The 23,932-nt window shown below is 38.6% G+C and overlaps 1 protein-coding gene across 5 annotated transcripts in view; it reads right to left on the bottom strand.

Moving 5' to 3' along the window:
* The window catches only part of MYO6 (myosin VI), a 161,734-nt gene that overhangs the window by 24,759 nt on the left and 113,043 nt on the right, over positions 1-23,932 (bottom strand). For all 5 annotated transcript variants that reach the window (XM_088840546.1, XM_055433863.2, XM_055433864.2 and 2 more), the window contains exons 16-24: positions 22,184-22,311; positions 19,325-19,420; positions 18,859-19,032; positions 15,641-15,679; positions 13,955-14,048; positions 5,538-5,668; positions 5,375-5,452; positions 3,429-3,558; positions 1,385-1,475 (exon numbers count right to left, since the gene is read on the bottom strand). In XM_088840546.1, the coding sequence (XP_088696672.1) occupies positions 1,385-1,475; positions 3,429-3,558; positions 5,375-5,452; positions 5,538-5,668; positions 13,955-14,048; positions 15,641-15,679; positions 18,859-19,032; positions 19,325-19,420; positions 22,184-22,311 (961 nt within the window). The remainder of the gene's footprint in view (positions 1-1,384; positions 1,476-3,428; positions 3,559-5,374; positions 5,453-5,537; positions 5,669-13,954; positions 14,049-15,640; positions 15,680-18,858; positions 19,033-19,324; positions 19,421-22,183; positions 22,312-23,932) is intronic.

The following is a 23,932-nucleotide window of genomic DNA, read 5'->3' as shown; positions in this document are numbered from 1 at the left end:
GGGTAAAAGAAATAATCAAATATGGATGTGAATGACATTAATATCTGTCAGTAAGATTTAAGACTTCTATACTTACACTGAAAAATTTGAGAATTCAAATTACAGAAAAACTTTAAAGAGTAATTGCTTTGAAAATGTGTTATAGATGAACAGTTATTCAGACCTCCAAGTTTAAAATTTCTAAATTAATAAAAGAATCAAATAAGAAATAAAGGCTAAATTTACAGTGACACAGTATAATTCCTACAGATAATCTTGAAAATTATGGTCAAAACATTAATGAGATGTTTTCAAAAACAATGTCAATTTGACATTTAATAATAAACACGTCACTAAAATAATCAGAATAAAACAGCTCCTTTCAATCTTTTATACTGTTTACATTTTTTAAATCTAACCCTTATGGCAGAAAGTGAAGAAGAACTAAAGAGCCTCTTGATGAAAGTGAAAGAGGAGAGTGAAAAGTTGGCTTAAAGCTCAACATTCAAAAAACTAAGATCATGGCATCCAGTCCCATCACTTCATGGCAAATAAATGGGGAAACAGTGGCTGACTTTATTTTTGGGGGCTCCAAAATCACTGCAGATGGTGATTGCAGCCATGAAATTAAAAGACACTTACCCCTTGGAAGGAAGTTATGACCAACCTAAACAGCATATTAAAAAGCAAAGACGTTGCTTTGTCAACAAAGGTCCGTCTAGTCAAGGCTATGATTTTTCTAGTAGTCATGTATGGATGTGAGAGGTGGACTGTAAAGAAAGCTGAGCGCCGAAGAATTGATGCTTTTGAACTGTGGTGTTGGAGAAGACTCTTGAGAGTCCCTTGGACTTCAAGGAGGTCCAACCAGTCCATCCTAAAGGAGATGAGTCCTGGGTATTCACTGGAAGGACTGATGTTGAAGCTGAAACTCCAATACTTTGGCCACCTGATGCGAAGAGCTGACTCCTTAGAACAGACCCTGACTCCTTAGAAAAGACCCAGAAAGACTGAGGGCAGGAGGAGAAGGGGTGACACAGGATGAGATGGTTGCATGGCATCACCAAGTCAATGGACATGAGTTTGGGTAAACTCCAGGAGTTGGTGATGGACAGGGAGGCCGGGCGTCCTGCGATTCACGGGGTTGCAAAGAGTGGGACACGACTGAGCGAGTGAACTGAACTGTATCTAAGCTATTTCAAATCCTTTTACAGAAAGAGGCAAGTAAGAATGAATGAAGAAATTAATTAATTAATATCCAACAAGCAACAGACTAACACATCTTTCTACAAAGAACACGAGGAAAAAGAAAACTCTGAGTATGCAAGCTGCTCTTCATTTGACCTTATAGCCATTTTACATTAGGATAAACAGGTATCTTGGGTTCTTTAGACTCTATTCATCTTACCGAGGTTTGTGTCTCCTTTTGCAAAGCCACATTCGAACAGTTTTCTGCATTTTAATGCAGGCTTCAGCTCGATATTTTATTTTGTTTTTCACTATGTGTAAGAGGAAAATATAATGATAGAAAATTATTTAGCTTAATTAGACTTACAGTATTTTTAAAAACCAGTCATTTCCACAAAGCAATTCTCAAGAAACATAAAAACCTCGATGAATGTATTATACCAGACATCAAAATTGGCACATTTCTTTAGTTCCTTAAACTTCTTAAAACAAAAAGTATATAAACTATATGGCTAAGTGTACAGTTTAAATATGCTATTTCCTTGCTACGCTAATGTGTCCCAAACTGTCCTATGCAATACTGGCTTAGGAAATATTAAAACGTGTTTCCTTTTTCTTTCTTATCAGGTGCACTTTTCTTCATTGCTGCATGTGAGCTTTCTCTAGTTGCAGCGAGCTGGGGCTATTCTTCACTGTAGTGGCTTCTCATCACGATAGTGGAGCACAGGATCTAGCTGCATGGGCTTCGGTAGTTGCAGTGGACTCCGGAGTGCAGACTCAGTAGTTGCAGCACACAGGCTGAGTTGCTCCATGCATGTGGGATCCTCCCAGACCAGGGATTGAACCCGTGTCTCCTGCATTGGCAGGCATATTCTTAACCACTGTATCACCACAGAAGTCCAACATGTGTGTCTTCAAAAAAGGATTCACCTGTCGAACCCAGGAAAAGCTATCTGCTACGCTTCCTTCTGAAGATTCACAATGAATCTGAGTGTGGCCTCTAAGGATCCTATTACAAAGGACTCTACTTAACTTCAGTCAGTCAGAATATTCTAGACTAATCTGAACTGGAGACATTCCCCATTAACATCCTGCAACGATTCTGTCTACTTACTGACTTGACCACTGCACAATATAGTCCACAAACGAACAGTATGGTAGAAATAATGTTAATAAAACATGTTTCCATCATAATATAATGTTTAAAGCTGAAAGCATCTAACTATAGTGAAAAGTATGTTCATATTTCACTTGGAAAGTGATGGGGAAAGAGCTTCTGTTATTTTTATTATAGTTTTGTTTTTATTTATATTACAATTGACTAACAAGACCTCATGGTTGCATGTTGCTTGCATGGTTCCTTCTCATTAGGTCAAAGGAATTTTTTTTTTATTAGTAAGCAGAAATGTACTGAATCCTTTTCCTGTGCCTCTAGCACTGTTCCAGGCAAGGTGGAGAGTTGGGCGGGGGTTTAAAATTTTAATCAAGTTACTGACAATACTCCCTCTGACTAAAGGTTTTGCATAGACCACCACCATCAGGTAACCCACAATTATTCTGTCCCTCATCCTTGTTTTAGGTCAGAGATAAGTAGTTGCTATAACATTCTAAGACTTTAGACTTTGCCCTATATTAAAGAAAAGACATAATCAAAGCCTTTTAATTAGAGACTCTGGGAAGATAAGCCTGGGAAGCCAGGAAAACCAGTTTGGGAGCCGCTGAAGTCACTATGCAAGCTGGGGAGGGGGTCTCCACGAAGAGAGGGGCAACAAGGAGCAAAGATGTGCAGTGTTTGGAGGGGAATCAACGGAGTTAGGGGACTGGCATGATTTCAGGGACAAGAAAGAAGAGACAATATAACTGTGAAATTTTCAGTGTGTATTCTGGTGACACCATGTGGGTGGAAAGAAAAGTTCTGGTTTAAGTCCCAGAGACTGGGGTATCGTGGGGGGAGATGGGAGAGAGGGAAGGAGTCAAGGTAGTGAGAGAGAATTTTTAGAACAAGATGAAATTAATTAAAATACATGGGACTAAAGAAGCTAAGTATCATGCACTCAAGAAACTAAGAAACTGAGGAAGTGCACAAGTACTGATTTATCACATACTACATGTAAGGTGTTATGTGGGGAACCAGGGACAAAGTGTGAGTAAGCGACACAGATCCCTGTGGCCGAGCTCTCACCAATGAGACAAATTAATAACATCCCACAAACCAACTCGTTTCCAGCATAATTCCAGGTCTGAGAGTGGAAGAAAACACCTACGTTTGATGACAGATAGCGAGCACCACTGGACCTTCTTCCAGCGACTGCAGATGAGCCAGTGGTTGACCCTCTTGACCAGCTCTGCTAAGTGGTCAGGGTCAGACTTCATAATCTGATCAAATTCTGCAAACTGGGAAATCAAATAATTGACTAATAGTATCAAAAGACAGACGTGCTTAAACACACAGCGAGACAGAAAATAATCAGAACACAAATCAAAATGTAGCTTTCTGTATGGGGTCACAAGCCTGTTACACAGACATGTCTCAGTGGAGTTTCACAGCAAACCCAAACACACATGACTGAATTTTGCTACCTTTCTCTTCCTTCCTCCAGGACTCGTTTTGTAGAGGTTACGGGGAGGGTGAGTTACGCATTGCTAGTTAGCAGACTCAATAATAAAAGTAGGAAAAAAATCTTAAATGACCATTATAGATGATGGGCAAAAAGGCTTTATGGTGAGAAGAATGAAAAAGTCTAATACATCTCTGAACTGGCTCATCCATATTCCCAGATAACTGTACAAGTGAAGGTCAGCTCTATAAAACTGGGTACCACCAAAACTACTGTGTCTCTCCCAACCCCATCCTCCTTTTGGTCAGAAAGAAGAAACTGCTACTAAGAGGCAGACAACACAAATAAAACATCTATTAGGTTATTACATAAAAAAACGCATTATTTCCACAATTTACCACCAAATTACATATTGATTTCTATCCTTTACCAAATATCGCACTACAATATATTGAGGATGTCACACACCTACCAAAATAACAGCTTCTTATAATCAAAATTAAAGGTAACAGAGATTAAAGATCTTTGAAAATTTGCCCTGTGCCTGCACTGTGTCCTTCTGACTGATTAATTTTTCTGGAGGCAGATAAAACCAAGTGCTTTCTCTATCAAGCCATAAATCCCTAAAATAGTTATTATAGATCCGAAATAAGAAATGTTGAGTTTCTAATAAATATGTATGATTACAGCTAAGCCAACTATGAATACTTATATATTCATTTTCTCTTAACTTGCTTCCATTTATAAGAGATGATACAGGTTTTCTGCAGTAAAAATATTCATAGGAAAGGGCATACATTGGTAATGCATTACACAGATTTCATCTCATGCCTCAAAATGTGAAATCAGATTTATTTATCTGATTAATTTAGCTTTCAAGGCACTAGACATATTTATGAATGGTTTTGCTAAGTCAAACAAGTATAGTTGTCTATTACATAATAATAATTGTGTTTAAAATTATGAGAAAGCAATATTCAATCAATATAAAGAAGCCAAGAGTGGTGAAAATACTATGACTAGACTGTGAATGGGAAGTAAGTATTTCTGCATCGTATGTATTTAGTCATGAAATATTCTGTAACTCAATTTTGTATCATGGTACAAGACCAGTGCAAGAATCTGTAAATACTAAAACTATGGGTAGCCTAAGAAAACTGTATTAGTACAAAAGTATGCATACAGCCATCCCTTCTATGATTTGACAGAAGTACACAGACTCGTCTAATTTTCTATATGCTATACATCTATCATGCTCTAACAGATCTCGTTCTCACAGTGAACACTCAAAAGTACTGTGAAACTTTTAATCACTGAAGACCGAATCAATGTTTTAGAAAAGTTTTCAACTTGTTTAAAATACAAGTATTCCTGGTTAACCCTTATTTTAAGTAAAAAATTCAACTAAACAATCCTCTGATTCCAATACTTCCAAAGCTAGAGGAAAACAAAAACAAAAACTCTATAGAGTGCTATACATTGGAAACTCCTCAAAAGTGGGAAAATTTTGTCTATGTGTGTCCCATATACATGCATGCTCTAAGCAATTATCTAATTTAAGAATAATATAAATCACTAAACACTTAAAAATATTCACTGACTCCAACTGTCCATACTAATTAGGTTACAGTTTAAAATAAAAATGCATGTACCTTGCCAGGTCTAAAAAATACTTTAGTTAACCCAAACTTGTAGTCGACTTCATTTAAGCCCAAAGCTTTAAAAAGAGCCTGAAAAATAAAAGTTAAATGTCAATTAGGGATTAATAAGAAAGAGTTTATAGCTAATAAATCTCAATTTAGGTAGTATTTATACCTTACAAAACAGTCTTGGATCTAATCTTGCAAGTTTATCTGGCATATACTTTTTATACATGTTGTAGAGTTCGTGAAATGAAGCTCGTGATGGGAAACCGCCTTGCATCAAGTCCAAGACAGACACCATACCTAGATTCATAAACAAACAAAAGTTTTACTGCCAATCACCACACAGAAGTCCAAAAATAATTTGCAAATGATCAAAGAATTTTACAAATTAAAAAGGGGTAATTTACAAAAATTATCCACAATGAAATATTACATAGAAAATATCATACTTACATCATGCTTATGTTTCCAATTTATCCACCACCTAAAAACTACTGTAACCAAATTTCATCTCTAGTTTTTTTTAATATATTCAATGTTGATAATATTTAGTGCTGCTAAGACTGTGGGGGGAAATTACTCTTTAATACACTATTTCTGGAAATAATAAATGCTTCAGGATTTTGAGAGCAGTGCTACAGAATCTGTCAAATTTAAACACATGCATATTTTCTGTTTTAGTGATGACACAGATTTCTCCAACAGAAATAAATGAAGATATCTGCAAGTGATGTTCATTGTGTCCCTGTGTGTAAGGCATAATATTAGAAATAAATTGCAAGAAAATGAAAATAAAGTAAAACTAGCTTGACTATATTTTCTAGAGATAAACTACTGGTCTCTTGAAAATTCAAATGTAGTTTGTATCTATTTTTTCTGCTGGAAACCTTTGTGTCACAATATATAAGGCAAAGACCTGCATTTGGCTACTTTCCAAGTTCTGAGATTACTTCTGGAATAAGATTAAAGAGTTTCTAAGACGAAGTCAAACATATTTCCTGGTTCTCACCAGTGCTTAAAGCAAATGGAGAAGACAGAAGACTATCTCACTCTAAAGACCCCCATTTCACTCACCTCTCAAATGAGCTAGCCTACCGGAGTAGAGTCTACAGGATGACTACTGACATTCAGTATAACTTTAGTAAATGACTAATTTGAGCCTTGAGTCAGTGTGAGCTTTTCATGGCAGGAAAAGCATAAGAAAAGGCTCAACTATTGACAATACCAGGACTTTTGTTTATAAAAAGACCTGGATTTCAACCTACAGGACTATTTAAATCGATGAAGAAAATAAGATTGTTCAATAAACAGTGTTAGGACAAATAGCTAGACATAATGAAAACAAAAATAACATCAGATCTGTTCCTCACTCCTTATAACCAAAATAAATTTCTGCTGGTCAAAAATTTAAATTAGCAAAATAAAATTAGAAAGTATTCTTAAATAGGTAGGTTTTTATTTTAAAATAATCTCACTGGAAACAGAGTCTCTCTAGGCAATCAGACTGAATTTTAATCTGACTGGCAAAGGTGTAAAACCCCAGTAATACTTAGGTATGATGACAGTGTAGGAAAACACACACGTACATTCTTAGTGGGAGAGTAAACCGGTGTAACAGTTTCAGATGGCAATTTGGAATAATTATTTATATTATTAATATTAAATGCTAATAACAGATAGTTATCCCTTTTGAGTATTTTTTCACTTCTATGAATCTATCCTACAACTTGTCATACATGTGGGCAAAGATACACATAGAGAAGGTCTATAAATTCACTGGGTCATTGCCAGTAAAACAAAACACAGAAATAAATACTAATCAAATTATACTACAATCATATGACAGAATATATTAATTAAAAATAATAGGGCAGAGCTTTAGCAAGTATAAAAAATATGTTCAAGGCACAGAGCTAAATGGTCACCTTTTTGAAGCGAGACTTCTTTTTACTTGTATTATTCTGTACCATTTTATTTTTGTTACAGTGAACATAGATAACTATTATAATTTTCAATGTAAGTATATAGTATATGTGATATATAATTTACACATACTACTATAATACATAACATGTTATATATTATCATAAAATAAGGTTTAATACTAAATTAAATATAATATTAAATTTAGTTTAATATAACGGACTATAAAGGCGGCAGTTCTTATGGAAAGAAATTTCCAGAACTAGACTGAGGTTCTGGCTCTGTCTGGAGAAATAAAAGTAAGGTTTGATTGGTACTGTCAGAATTGTTGCCAATGTCTATCAAATAAACAAGCACCCTTAGAAGTGTGAGCATCGTCTGAGCCCCTTGGCTTGCCCGACCACTGCAGACAATGAAGGAAGCGGCTCACAGAAGTTCGTTAAGAATTTCATGGAGCTTAACAAATTACCAAGTCTGTGGTTGCTTTCTCCACACTTGAAGCTAATTTACTCTAAAGATATTCTGAGGCTTAAAAATGTAAAAATCACCAAAGCAAGTACCCTTCCTTCTAGAGATTCCCATGCCCGGCTTTTCCTCAGGGGAGTCTGGTGAAGAGCCTCCTAGTGCAGTCCTGGCTGGCCATGGTCAGAGCCCTCTCTGCTACCATCCAGGGAGCACAGCTCCCAAGTTAAAGAAGGAAGACCTGTCTTCTCTTACTTTCCCCTACTTTCCCTGGGGTTGGCTGGTCAGAAGACAGTCCCTTTAGTAAAAGCTGTCCTAAATAATTATTTTCCTTAAATTGGAAAAAAAAAATAGAAATGGAAAGGCAAAGGAGAATTCCAGTCTTAGATGTCTTTATTTTAGAAAGCGTCACAACTATTTTTATTTCTACCAGTTACTGGTAATTTTTTTTGCTTTTTTGCATTACCTAGTCATACAGTTACCGATTCTAAGCCATTTTACTGCAATTAGTATTATAAAAAATTCAAACTATTAAGAATTGGTGGCATCTATTAAACTGCCAATGTATCTTGTTAAAATGAACTGCTTACTGAAAGAGGAATCCCAGCTAAAGCATTAGTGAGCCCACATTCTGCTAATCTAATAGTGCACAGAGCTAAATCTAAACACACTTGACTTGCCAGGACACTGGATGCTCAGTACGAAGTAAATGATATTATGTTAGGCTAACCAAATTCTAAAGAGAAATTTAAATGAGGAAAATAACCAGGCTACAAGCAAAAATGATCTGAAGAAAATATTACAAAAATACAACTATACATATGTAGGAATAAAACAGACATCATTTATTTAACTTTCTGGTGGTGGTGGTTAGGTCACTAAGTTGTGTCCAACTCTTGCGACCCCATGGGCTGTAGCCCATCAGGCTCCTCTGTCCATGGGATTTCTCTGGCAAGAATACTAGAGTGGATTGCCATATTTAACTTTCTAGTACTTGCTAAAATCAGTCAAGAATAAATCTTTATTTCCTAGCCTGTGTATTTCATTCAACAGATATTTACTAAGTCTAGTATATGCTTTGCATTGCCAGGAAGCAGGAACGTGCATACAAGTTAGAATGGTTTCTGCCCTCAAGAGTTTACAGATTATCTTTTCTCCATTGAATATTCTTGCCTCCCTTATCAAAGATAAGGTGTCTATAGGTGAATGGATTTATCTCTGGGCTTTCTATTTTGTTCCATTGATCTATATTTCTGTCTTTATGCCAGTACCATACTGTCTTGATGACTGTGGCTTTGTAGTCGAGCCTGAAGTCTGGCAGGTTGATTCCCCCAGTTCCATTCTTCTTTCTCAAGATTACTTTAGCTATTCAAGGTTTTTTTTTTAATTCCATACAAATTGTGAAATTATTTGTTCCAGCTCTGTGAAAAATACCATTGGTAGCTTGATAGGGACTGCATTGAACTTATAAATTACTTTGGGTAATATATTCATTTTCATAATATTTATTCTTCTAGCTGATCGCCGAAGAATTGATGCTTTTGAACTGTGGTGCTGGAGAAGACTCTTGAGAGTCCCTTGGACTGCAAGGAGATCCAACCAGTCCATTCTAAAGGAGATCAGTCCTGGGTGTTCATTGGAAGGACTGATGCTAAAGCTGAAACCTCAATACTTTGGCCACCTCATGCGAAGAGCTGACTCACTGGAAAAGACTCTGATGCTGAGAGGGATTGGGGGCAGAAGGAGAAGGGGACGACAGAGAATGAGATGGCTGGATGGCATCACCGACTCGATGGAGGCGAGTTTGAGTGAATTCCAGGAGTTGGTGTGGACAGGGAGGCCTGGCGTGCTGTGATTCATGGGGTCGCAAAGAGTTGGACACGACTAAGCGACTGAACTGAACTGACTCATACAGACCTTAGTTGGCAGAGTAACATCTCTACTTTTCAATACACTGTCCAGGTTTGTCGCATGTGACTATTTAATTTTTTTTAATTAAGCACAATTAAAAATTCAGTATTTAACTCACTAGCCACATTTCAAGGGCTCGACAGCCCCACATATCTATTGGGGCTGTTCATACTGGACAACACAGGTACAGATTATTTCCACCTCCACAGAAAGTCATATCAAACAGCACTGATAGAAGTGAGAAGAACAGGTCCAACAAGGGATATCCAGGTGGAAGAAGACGACCCTGCACAGGAGGCAGGAATGGCCAAGCATTCAGGAGAAGCAGGGAGACACGCTGTTTTAGCAGGCAAGGAAAGGCGATGTTACAGGGACAGAGTGGAGCCTGATGCTGCTGCAGTGCACTGAGATGAGGTCTGCAAAGAGACGCCTAATTCAGGATCAGGAGAGTCACCAGAGGTCCTACCCAGAATCATCCTGGTGGAAGCTGATTTCTCCTGGGCTCACGAGTAAGTGGAAGGCAGGAAACTGAAAAAGTGAGAAGAGAATATTCTTGGAGAGAAAAGCAAAACCTGGAGAACAGAAAGCAAGGCCGGAGATGGGGAGGGAGCCGGAAGGAAATGTTGGTGAGAAGGAAAGAAGATGAGGTTCAGGGGGTAGAGGTCATCTCAGAGCTTCAACACAGGTCGTCAGTACTCAAGGTTTCTGAGAAGGCACGGAGGGATAAATCCAAAACACTACAGCCTCAATGAGGAAGAGAGGCACTTTCTACTTTCCATCAGGAGGGAAGATATGCAGGTAAAGATATTTGGCAGCACACAGGTAAGGCGTTCAGCTTTTGAGTAAAAAGAGGTGAGACTGCCTGTTGGCAGAGGCTCAGGGCAGGGTGAGTCAGACTGGTCTCTGGGGAGAAACAAAACCTGCTGGTCAGGGAAACTCGGTGGGTGGGTATGAGAGCCCTTTGAAGGTTAGTGATCATGAGTTTACAACAGCGTCAATCTGCCTTGCCCACCTTCTCTGTGCAGATGAGGAGAAAACGATTCATCGACAGCTAAGTTTTTATGAGGGATCGAGGGTAGATGCAGCTGAAAGCTGAAGAATTGATGCTTTTGAACTGTGGTGTTGGAGAAGACTCTCGAGAGTCCCTTGGACTGCAAGGAGATCCAACCAGTCCATTCTAAAGGAGATCAATCCTGGGTGTTCATTGGAAGGACTGATGCTAAAGCTGAAACTGCAATACTTTGGCCACCTGATGCGAAGAACTGACTCATTTGAAAAGACCCTGATGCTGGGAAAGATTGAAGGCAGGAGGAGAGGGGACGATAGAGGATGAGATGGTTGGATGGCATCATCGACTCAATGGACATGGGTTTGAGTAAACTCCAGGAGTTGGTGATGAACAGGAAGGCCTGGTGTGCTGCAGTCCACGGGGTCGCGAAGAGTCAGACACGACTGAGCGACTGAACTGAACTGAACTGAAGCTTATATAATTGGGGGAGGGCTCTTTAAGAAATAACTACAAATTATAAATTACAAAGAATATAAAATCAGGTACAGGGTTCTGAAAGGAGCCCATATAAACAAGGCACTCTGAAGCTAACGTGACCTCAGCTTTCTAATAAATCTGCCGCTAAGAGGAGCAAGAAATGGAGTCAGGTTGGTAAGAGGGTTTCAGGAAGTGTCCCAAGCCTGACTCTATAGGAGGGGAAAGGCCGTGCCCTGGGTGAGGCAGGGGTGGTATGAGAAGGACGGAGGATGGGCACAAGATAAAGAAAACAGTCCCGGGCCCTACCCGCATGACTGGGTCAGGTTTCGATGCCCTTGCTCCTCACTCTACTACTTGTAAAAAAAAAAAAAAAAGAAAATGGAAAACAGCACAATTCCCTTGGCTCCCGTGGAACTTTTCTGCACTTGGTTGAACCCTCACTCTCTACCCCTCACCTGGCCATGTCTGTCCTTTCTCAAGGGCACTGTGGTGTTTGTTCGTTTTTAATAAGTAGTAGAATGAGAAGCAAGGACACCAAAACCTGACCCAGTCACATGGGGAACGAACCACTGTGGGACTGAGAAGGCCATGGAAAGAAAGCCACAGCAAGCACCCACAGAGGGATCTGGGTTCACAGCTAAAGATTTTTTTTGGTTTTCTGAGTTATTTTTATTTTTTAATTGAAGGAAAATTGCTTCATAATATTCTGTGGGTTTCTGCCATACAATAATGTAAATCAGCCATAATTTTACATATATCCCCTTCAGACATGAAACAACAGACTGGTTCAAAATTGGGAAAGGAGTACGTCAAGGCTATATATTGTCAGCCTGCTTGTTTAACTTACACACACAGTACATCATTTGAAATGGCAGGCTGGATGAAGCTCAAGCTGGAAGCAAGATTGCAGGAGAAATATCAATAACCTCAGATATGCAAATGACACCACCCTAATGGCAGAAAGTGTAAAAGAACTAAAGAGCCTCTTGATGAAAGTGAAAGAGGAGAGTGAAAAAGCTGGCTTAAAACTCAACATTCAGAAAACTAAGACCATGGCATCAGGTCCCATCACTTCATGGCAAAAAATGGGGAAAAAATGGAAACAGTGACAAAGTTTATTTTCCTAGACTGCAACATCACTGCAGGCGGTGACTGCAGCCATTAAATTAAAAAATGCTTGCTCCTTGGAAAAAAACGTATGACAAAACTAGACAGCATATTAAAAAGCAGAAATCAATTTGCTGACAAAGGTCTGTGTAGTCAAAGCTATGGTTTTTCCAGTAGTCATGTACAGATGTGAGAGCTGGACCATAAAGAAGGGTGAGCACTGAAGAACTGATGCTTTCAAACTGCGGTGCTGGAGAAAACTCTTGAGAGTCCCTTAGACAGCAAGGTGATCAAACCAGTTCATTCTAAAGGAAATCAACCCTGAATATTCATTGGAAGGACTGATTCTGTAGTTCCACTACTTTGGCCACCTGATGTGAAGAGCTGACTCATCAGAAAAGACCCTGATGCTGGGAAAGACTGAAGGCAGGAAGAGAAGAGGACAACAGAGGATGAGATGGCTGGATGACCTCACCAACTCAACGGACATGAGTTTCAGTAAACTCTGGAAGATAGTTAAGAACAGGGAAGCCTGGTGTGCTGCAGTCCATGGAGTGACAAAAAGTCGACGTGACTAAGCAAGTGAACAACAACCCCTCCCTCTCCCTCTTGAGCCTCCCACCCCTCTGGGTCATCACAGAGCGCCAGGATAGGCTCCCTGTGTTAAACAGTAACTTCGCACCAGCCCTCTATTTTATACATGGTGGTGTATATATGTGAATGCTACTTTCTCCATTCATCTCAGTTTTTCCTTTCCCTGCTATGTCCACAAGCCTGTTCTCTGTATCTGTGTCTCCATTCCGTCCCTGCAAATAGGTTCATTAATACTATTTTTCTAGATTCCGTATATATGTGTTAACATATGATATTTGTTTTTCTCTTTCTGACTTACTCCACTCTGTATAACAGGTTCTAGGTTCATCCAACTCACAAGCATTGACTCAAATGCATTCTGTTTTCATGGCTGAATTATACACCATTGTATGTATGTACCACATCCTTATCCATTCATCTGTGGATGGACACCGAGGTCGTTTCCATGTCCTAGCTATTGTAAAGAGTACTGCTATGAACACAGAGGGGGAGGCGGGTGGCCAGCGGGGTGGAATTCTCAGGTGGCGCAGTGGTAAACAACTCACTCGCTAACGCAAGAGACATGTGTTCAATCCCCAGGCCAGGAAGATCCCCTGGAGTAGAAAATGGCAACCTACTCCAGTATTCTTGCCAGGAAAATTCCAGGGACAGAGGAGGCTGGTGGGCGACCATCCATGGGGTTGCAAAGAGTTTGACACAACTGAGCATACACATACAACTACTATGAACACTGGGGGACAAATGTTTCTCAATTATGGTTTTCTCAGGGTATATTCCCAGTAGTGGGATTGCTAGGTCATATGGCAGTTTTATTCCTAGTTGTCAGAAGAATCGTCATACTGTTCTCCACAGTTGAAAAGCTTTTATAAACTATACTTCAATGAGGTAAAAGATTATTGTGAAATAATACTATCCACAAATATTGTTCAAGTAATTTGTCTACCTTTCTTTTCTTATAAATAAAGGAATATAAAAGTCTTACTGTGTTTAAAAATAATCAAGATAGTTGTAAATTATTTGAATACACTGGATATATTAAATTGTATTTGAACTAAATAAGACTCTTGATACACTCCAACATAGATTATAAAACAGAGAAATACCTGAACATTGAAGTTGAGACAGAATTTGAGCTCCTTCAAAGTCATGGCTTGTCATCTTTAAATTAGGCTTGATACAGCGAATAAAGCTTGCTCCCTAGAAGAATAAAGGTACTTTAAAACATAATACATGCAGCATTCTTATTTTTCTAAGAATTCCATCAACTTTCAGAGCATATTATCGTTAAGTAATGAGCCTCTCTTAAAATAATCACTAAGGAACTTAAAACAACTAGCATACTTTTATAACGTAAAGCATTTATACAGTAATAATGTTAGAAAAATACTGTTTTTATTTGAGCACCAAAAACTGTGCTATTGTAAAAAGAAAAGTCTTTCATAATAAAATATTTCAATATATTTAAACAATATATTTCATAGGATAGCATACATGTGATTATACTCCACATTTAAATGTATTTATGTGCTATATTGCTGTGATAAGAAAACTGCCCTATGACAAGATGAACAAATAAAATTAAGCCTCTAATAATTCAGGGCAAAGTATTAAAAAACAAAAATCAACTTTTCTCATCATTATTCTATCTTAGAAATATACAGTAGGTCCCTGAGCTGCACTACTGTACATCTTAAAGTTTTGTTAAATGGTATGTATTTTAAAAAGCTTGAAGGCATTCATTTAAAATCAGTTACCAGATTATGCTGAATGAGGCAGACAGAACCCTGCCATGTACACAGTGAGACTGTTGGGAACTGAAGCTAATACACTGAACATCAAGTAACAGCTTCTCTTCCAAGTAGTCACACCCTTCAAAGCTGAACAGTTATATCAACAATGATGCTCACTGCAAATGCTTTTAGATACTTTTTAGAAAAGCCTTAAAAAACAAAAAACACACCTATAACAATCATTTTACAGTAGCATCATATTTGGGTGATAAAAATAAAATACCTCATCAGGTTTAGTTTTCAAAGAAGTTTTGTCCTTAAGAGATAAATATCTGCAAACAATGAGGATATTTAAGAGAATTTCTTAATGGTTTCAAAAGCAAGTCTAACAATAAATTAAGTAATAATAGCACAGAGCATAAATATCTGGCTTTTCAAAATGACTACTTGAAAGTGAAGAGTATTTAGTTAAGTTCTGTGGATTTGTTTAAAAAATAATCTCCTGAAGTCATGCTTCATTAACATAAGCCACATATCAAATTTCTTTCTATGGTGAATTTTTTTTAAAAAAACAGAGGGAATTAAAATGTCCAGTTTTTAAAAAAGTCTCTGAGGAACTACTGCCTCTATTATATGGCATAAAAATACCACGTTCATTTTTCCACATCAACACTGTCACCTCACACTGTCATGTAACACTGAATGTTACCACCAGAGAAATAAAATGAAAAGGAACTACGTGCACTGTCTTTAATCCTAAAAACGGCGTCTTCCTTCTCTATAATAACTAATTATTTTCACTCTCCTGAAGCTACAGGATAATCTTAATAACATTCAGAGAATTCTTTATGTTTATAAAACAATTTGACTGCACACATACATTTGACTTGTCTTCAGAACAAACCTAACCATTTTAAAATGGTTATCTGATTTTCTTTCAATGAGGAAATTTTGTTTTAAATAAATTTTTAATTATTCCAGGGTTACTGTGGTTATTTTAATAATTACTAATAATAGTTTACGAAGACCATTTAAAAACCCTGTTTTAAGTATACTCACTGTACTTCGAAGTTTATCCAGAAGCAAATTTAACTGTGTCTGTAGAAAAAATTATTTCATTATTTCAGAAAGCAAAAGTACACAATACCATAACTAAAAATTAGCTCTTCAACATGCAATAATGCTCATCTACAACATGTTACAATTTAACAGCTCTACACAATCTCTTTAACAGATAGTAACATGCAAAAACGTATGGCTAATACATAACATCAAGGACAATAACTTAAATATACAGAACTTGTGTAATTAAAAGACTGAAAATTAGCAATACTAGAAAACATACATGCACGCTTGGAGGTGGGGTGAGTGAGGAAAAAGTACACAGGCAATGAAAGAAGTAAATGAAAATGCAGGTGTGACGCATTCAAACAGGCATCGATGGAGCAGCACGAGAATGCGTGGAAGCTGGGTGTCGTTTGTGTCACACTCCATTAAGAACCAGGGTATGTTTAAAACATCCACTCATGCTATATACTAGAACTGTTTCATGTAACACCTATTATAAATGAAACCAACCCGCCTACCTGTTGAAAGCCTCTTTACTGTTTTAAAACCTCTCATCTCAATTATTTTTAAAGGCTGGGACAAGTTTCTCAAAGTAAAATTCACAATGGACACTATAAGTAGTTACTGTGCTTTCCTTTTCAAAAAAATATTAAGTGATTATAATTTATTCTGGCTCAGTACGTTAAAATCATGTATTTGCTTTACTTCTTTGCAAAGTAAATTGTGTAAAATTGTTATATTGATTTTATACTGGGATGCTTATTGTACTACTTAACAAAAGATAATTAACATATCTACTTATAGCTATATTTAGTAATAATAATAGGTATACTTTACTGAATGCTTTCTATGAGTCAGGTATTGCTCAAAGCTTTTCACAGGTACTATCTAGTTTAATCTGCACAGCTCTAATTAGGGCTATATTAGTCTCATTTTACAGGTGAAAGCATTGAGGCCCAGAGAGAGAAATTATTTGCCAAGATCATGGAGCTAGTAAAGGCAAAACCAAGATTCTAACAAAGGCCTAACACCAAGGTTCATTCTCTTAAGCATGATACTGCAGCACACTTCAGACACTATAGGCTTAAGTTGTAAAAACAGAATGAATTTAGATTAAAAGAATACACCCACTTATGTGGGTGCCACAGTTTTGACAACCTTAACCAGTCTGGACCAGCACACAAATGAAAAGCAAGTGTAAGAGCTGCTAATTTGGAAAGAAAATGACTCCATAGCACAGTACTCTCCCCCAAAATGGAGATAAAGTAAGAATGAAGAACAGAAGCAGCAAAAATGAACCACAGTATCTGAGAGAAGGAAGAATGTCCAAAGACTAGTGGTCAAAGACCACAAGGCATATATCAGCCTTATGCAACTCATGTTTTATTTTTATTTTATTTTAAAACATACAATTGTTCCTGTATATAATAAAAAAAATAAGATTTTCATCAAAAAAAATTACTTTTTCTAAAACACTAATAGTAAGAGTTCTGTTTCAATAACCTGGAAACGTCACAGTTCAGTGGAAAGCCTCTGGTTCTCAGTGATGCTCAGCAATGTACATGCTAGCCTGTTTTGTTTTATTGCCGCACATAACTTGAATTTAATTTAATAAACTATTCTACTATACTTAAAAATAAGAATTACTATTATTTCATTTCAAAGGAGGACAATCAGAACATTTTGAAATTTTATTATTAATAATGTTACAGCTTTTACAGTTTTCAAGTAGTCTGACGTGCAAAATGCATCATATTGCATTTAAGCAATTTTAAGCACTTAAAGTCTTAACGTAAAATACCTTAGTCCAAAGAATTTTAAGAATGTTTTTTATTTTATTTATATAAGCTATCTAAAATTTCAAGTGTGTTCTTGCCAGCAATACTAATATATCATGTAGGAAAATACTTAATATATAATCTCCATTTCAGTAGTACATTACAGGCCAATGTATTATTTTAAATCAACGTGTCAGTATATGTTTATGTAAGAATTTAAGAATATCTAAATAAGAGAAAGAATACTCCAGAGAAGAAACCCATAATTAATTAACATAACTTATAACAGAGTTTAAGACCTCTTATTCTGTTACCTGAAAAATATGTTACAAGATTTCTCTTATATCTACACTTCAGTTTTTGTTTTATAACCATGATTTTATCAGCTTAGTTATTTAGAGCCCATTTCAGCCCACAGTGGATTTCAGGAAGCTTACACTGTCAGTATCCTAGTATTCTGAGTCTTAATTAAATACTGTTCCTAATTAAATCATTTTTTAATATTTGAAGTACACAAAATGAAAGGCATATGCAGTTTTCTTATAAATGAAACAAGACTGTGGAAATGTATAAGACAGAAATTAATTCTATTTCTTTTATTCATTATCACTTATTCATTAAAAGTGATACAAAGTTTTTAAATCATCTTTTTATATGCAAAATACTCAACAGTTAGAACCAAACAGGAGTGTTCCATTTCTTAGATGCATCATGTGACAATTCCCTGTCAGACCTCAAGGAATAAATTCCTGATCCAAAATCAGTGAAACAAATGAAGTGTTCTTCAGTGTTAAAAAAGTTGAAGGGTTTGCCACACAAAGTATTTATCTTTTATGGAAGTTATTAAAAGCTTTAATCAAATTTTAGTGTACTATGCACACCCAAAATGCACTATGAGAGAAAACACATTAAAAATGAACTACAAACTGAACCATTAACTGAGCTGGGCTTTAACACTGCAGCCGCTCTATTAAGTAGGAGTCCACAAAGGTGATCATTTACCTGAAGCCCCTGGCAGTGCCTGCTTTTCCTCTCTCAACTCAACTAGGCCTCTCTAGCCATCTCGAGCTGGACTACTCCAGCTAAAACAAAACTGCTGAATGAGGAAGGAAACAGAAAACACGTGGGAAAGAGAAGGTTTGAAGGTCAACCAGACAGTAAGCAGAAGCAAGAACATTAGGAGAAGCAATCAGACATGTTAAGCACCAAGGAAGAACACGTTCATAAAATTACAAGATTTCTGTATATCCCGTTACTATGCCTACTTTATGTTCTTTTGTATACAAACATCAACAGTTCAGGGCCTGCTCTTTGAATCTCACACATGGGATTTCTCAGAGTGAACTACATTATCCACCAGATGGTGTAAAACACAATTTTTTAATGCAGTAAGGAAAAAAAAAATTCTAGCAATATATTTAACGCAAATACCTTAAACTTGTTTCCCACACTGATGAAGCTAAGTTTTCCTGCTTTTTGTTTAGTGTCTTTGTTGTTGTTTGTGGATGACTCAAATAATTCCCGGATAAATTTATCCCTGGATTCACATATTAAGGACTCAAGAGACATATGTAAAGCGTCGTTATTTTTCTCCACAAACTGGGTCTGGAAAAGAAAGCAGACGGGAGTGACTCGGCCCATCTCGTGGTAACATTCCTTAACATGGCGCTGTCCAACAGAGCACTCGGAGGGGACAGAGACACTCTGTGTCTGCACTGTACAACACGGCCACCACCAGCCACGGGAACATCAAGCACAGGAGACGTGGCCGGGGTCCTGAGGATCTGAATCTTAAATTTCGCTTGCCTTTAAAAAGCCAGATGTGGCTAGACATTACTGTATTGCACAGCGCAGCTTTAACATCGAATGTTTTCCTCCCTGTAAATGTTCTACTCACTGTTTCATAGCACACTGCCCCAGCAAAATGCCTGATGATGAAGCCTTCATCGTCTCGGATGTTCCTGTGAACTGCCAGCTTAGACTTTCTAGGAATCTGAAAATCAATACATCCGTCAGTCATTAAATTATCAAAAATATACAACGTTAATAACTCCCTTTAGAAAACATCTGGGATGTGAAATACTTAAAATCAAAAAGGGAGTTTTCATACTTTGTACAATTATATTGCTCCTTAAGTAAGCCTTAATGTACCAGTAAAATCTAGCAAATATTTTTGGTCATAATCTCTTAGGAAGAAAAAAAAAAGGAATAAGACCCAAAACAAAACCAAACCACACTATTTAGAAGCACATGCAAAACATAGCAGGCATTTTATAAAGTTAACTGCTTATGTCTAAAGTAGTAGCTGCTGAATTGTCATCTGGAGCACTTTTGAACCGCCAAACCATTTACATGAGGTGATTCCTAGGTGTGACCGAGGTTGAGAAGCACTGTTCTATAGAAACATCCAAAATCAGCACAGGGACCCACCTACTGATTTTATCCATACCTCCTAACACTTTTACACAATGAGCCTGAATCTATTTGAAGAAAACAAAATCACTTTCTGGTTGTACTATCACTATAATATTTCACACTGGTATCATTTCTAAAGGTTTCCAAAATAAAAGATCTCCTCTGACCCACAGAATAGCCTAAAGTTAAGAAAGACAATCTCATTTAAAAATGAAAAAGCTAAGACCCCATAACCTCAGCAGGTTCCTCCTAGGTGAGAGAGCTGGCAGACCACAGAGCCTCCCCTCTGCATGGCAGCAAACAGCACAAGTCAGAGGGTGGCCCTGGGATCAAGACGCCAGCCTGATGCCCAAATCCAACCCTTTCTCTCTATTCTAGGAAAGGAGGTCATCTGCCCTCTCCATGCCCGTTCCCTCATCTCAGCATGGGGAAGCAAGAAAGAGCAACAGCAAAGGATTACTGTGAGCGATGTGCTGTGCCATGCTTAGTCACTCAGTCATGTCCCACTCTTTGTGACCCTAGGGACTGTAGCCCACCAGGCTCCTCTGTCCATGGGGATTCTCCAGGCAAGAATACTGGAGTGGGTTGGCATGCCCTCCTCCAGGGGATCTTCCCCACCTAGAGACTGAACCCAGGTCTTCCACATTGCAGGCAGATTCTTTACCATCTGAGCCACCAGAGAAGCCCATTATGAGGATGAAATTAATTCAAGCAAAATACTTAGAATGCACCTAGCACATGGTAAACAATTCAATAAATGATTATCATTATTTATATTTTCAAAGAAATACAACAAAAGTAGTGAACCATACAAATTAGAATTTACTGCTGTGCTCTGGTTCTGTTTTGAGGAAAGTGACCAAAGCCCATTCCTGATGCTTTCATTGGCTGTCCTTGGAGCGCTGTGTCTCTGAAACCTTGGTCACAATTTGTTGACCAGCAGTCAGTTCTCTTGGCAAAAGTGACTGTGCATCCAGACTGGTTCTCATAGAGAGCAGCGAATAAACAGGACTGGATACATGTCTTCAATCTTAGCAGAAGTTTTACTGGGGACACACACTGTTTTATTTCTATCTCCACTGAAGTGAAGAGAGGCAGCCTTCACATCCCAAGATTTATTTAAGGATACAGAAGAACTGCAAGTCGATGGAGCAGGTGGTTGTGGGATGCAGTCTCCAGAGAAGGTTAGCATAATTACATCAGCTTTTTCAGTAAATGCCTTTAACCTGCTGTGTTACTGATTTAGTTAATGATGTATGAAAAGAAGAATATCTGCTTTCATCCATTTGAACTCCTGGACCCATCAAAGCAATGACTGTTATGCTATGCCCCAGTCTTAAAACTGTAACAGTGTAGGAGGCAACTGCAACTCGGAACAGGTTTTCTTTTCTCTTCCACCTTCCTTCCTTCCTGTCTTTGTTGTTCTAAGATGAGGCAGCACCTAGCTACATGAGTGAGATTAACATCCCCATTTCTCTGTGCTACTCTGCTCATTCTGGGCACAAGGATGGAGTTGTGTTTGGATTACATCGGGGGATGTAGGCTGAGTGTAAAGATAAACACAGAGCTACCTAAACAAAACACCTCAAGAGGTGCACGCGCCAGCCTTGTGCAGAGTGGCCCCCCAGTCCCCACCGCCAGCGGGGACTCAAGCACAGCTCTGTCACGCAACAGCGGCCCCGAGAACCAGGTCTCCGGGCCCTTCGGGAAGAGTACGTCTCGTTATTTCCCCGTGCCTCCTTTGTCTCTCTCTGTGTCTGTTCTACCCTTCAGCTAATTCTTCCATTGCTTCAGCTTCTATGACCCTCTCTGAGTACAATTTCCACTCAAAACTCCTACGCAAACAGCATCAAAATGAAATCACTGAGCATTAAATGAAGTGCTTCTACCAGTCAGACTCTTAGCCACAAGCTTTGCTGGTTTTACAAACGTGCAGACAGGTGGCTGCATGTGACTCTAGGTCCTAACCCCTGGGAAGTGACCCAGTTCACATGATACAGAACAGAGCGACTGATGGCCACTTCACCCAGAAGGGAGAACATAAAAACAGTACATAAATCTACAAAAAAATGTACATAAATCTTTTTCTACATCCTATATAGGAGAAATGTATTTTATATCCAGCTAAAAGGGCCTTGATTGGATAGATCAGCAGCAGCAAAAATATACAATATAAATTAATGGTCATCTATAGAAGACACTGTGCTGGATTAATTATAGAAGATGCATATAGTTGTTCAAAGCCATACATAACTTAGGAGTCTAATTATCTAATATCTAGCACATCTTTCTGAAAGTCTCTCTTCCAACCTGAGCCTCAATTTTGAAATGACAAACTCACAGAGAGTCGGAAATGGTCTTTGTGCTTCTGGTGAACTGCAGATGTGAAGTGTTGATCACTTGGCTGGGGAAGGCGATTTTCTTCGTCCAAAATATCCAATATTCCCACTAATTTTGCTTCAATTAAATCTATTTCAAAAAATTCAAATATGACAGGGTAAAAACACAACACTTTAAACTTGCTGATCACAAATTTTGAGGGCTGGTCAGAAACAAAGTAACATGATCCCACAAGTACTGTTTTCTCTCAGAAGCTACAGAGAGCAGATGAATTTTATTTTACATCTGGCAATTTATTAGAAAGCAACATCATATACTCAACACAGTTTAGAGAACAACTCCATAAAGAAAACAACTAACGTAATAATCATCCTGTCTGTAAGGTAGGACAGAGGCCAAAGAGACAGCAATCTTCCTCTCCCAAATGATGAAGTAAAACTACAGAAGCGTTTGTAAGCTTAGGTTTTTAAAACTACTTACAGATATGGATTCAAAAGCTTTCCAGCAAAACTTCAGCAACAACACGTATTTATGCTCCTTGCATGCATATGTTTTGAATTTACTGCCTGTCCAAAATAACTAAAAAATGTAAGCTGCTTAAATGCAGTAGATAGAACTGTTAAATGGGACAGGCTCTAAAAGATGGCAGAGGAATAGGTGGATGTGGAGTACATCTTTCTCCACAGATACACAGGGAATACACCTTCAGACACAGAAATGCATGCAGAACACCAGCTGAGAGCAGACTGGAGTACCTGACCAGCAGAAAAGAATATATAGAACCACGCAAAACTCGGTAGGAAGAAGGAACTAGGGGGAAACACAGGAGTATTAGTACGACTGGACCTGCCTGTGGCGGGTGGGGGATCTGAAGCAGGGGTCCAATCCCCACATCAGGACAACTGTCTGAGTCAGAGGAGAAACATTTAAGGCTGAGAGTGAAACAACTGATCTGTGGCAGCCTAAATGGAATGAGAATCAGACAGTCCTTGCTGCAGCCATACATACCCCAGACAGACAGGGACACAGGTCAGCTGGAAGGTGCAGTGGCTGGAGCTGGAATTTAGGGATTGTGGAGCAAACCCAGGGCAAGGGTTGCTATTGACTGCGGACAGACAGATTGAGGGGATGTGAGGGAGGAGATTGTGGTGGGAAATGCCTGTGGAGGAAAGCCAGGCAGCCATGGAAGCAAGGCGATACTGGTGAGTCACGCATAGGAGATGGAGCCATCACCACAGCCTCTCCGCCCACACGCCAGCATCAGTAGCTGAACAATAGAGAGGCTGGCCCATCAAATGCCTGAGGCACTGAACTACAGAGTAGGACCTCAGCCAGCGAGCCCCTTTAAGTGCCTGACACAAGGATATACCGAGTAGGATCCCAGCCAGGGGGGCCCTTCTATGTGCTTGACACCCCAAACAACAGAGAAGGACCCCAGGCAAGGTAGCCCACTAAGTGCATGAATGGGCGGAGCTACAGAGAAAGACTGGCCAAAGAGGCCTTCTGACTGCCAGCTACAAGAGGCTCGAAAAAAGACTGAGAGGGCCATAACTCCTGCAAGGGAGGCAGTCCATGTCCCTGCACACTTGGCACCACCAGGGTCCCCACAAGCCAAGCAGCTGCGCCACCTTCATGCTCACCTCTCACTGGGGCAGAGCTGCCACAGGCAAAAAAGTCTTGCATCTATGCGCACAGGATCACTTCAATCGTGTCTGGACTCTGCAACCCTGTAGACTGTGGGCTACCAGGC

Source organism: Moschus berezovskii, chromosome 10 (assembly GCF_049115385.1).
Source record: "Moschus berezovskii isolate FMDL1 chromosome 10, NW_MosBer_1.0, whole genome shotgun sequence".
NCBI lineage: Eukaryota > Metazoa > Chordata > Mammalia > Artiodactyla > Moschidae > Moschus > Moschus berezovskii.
The sequence above is the reverse complement of the archived record's forward strand: the minus strand, read 5'-3'. Positions and strand labels throughout refer to the sequence as shown.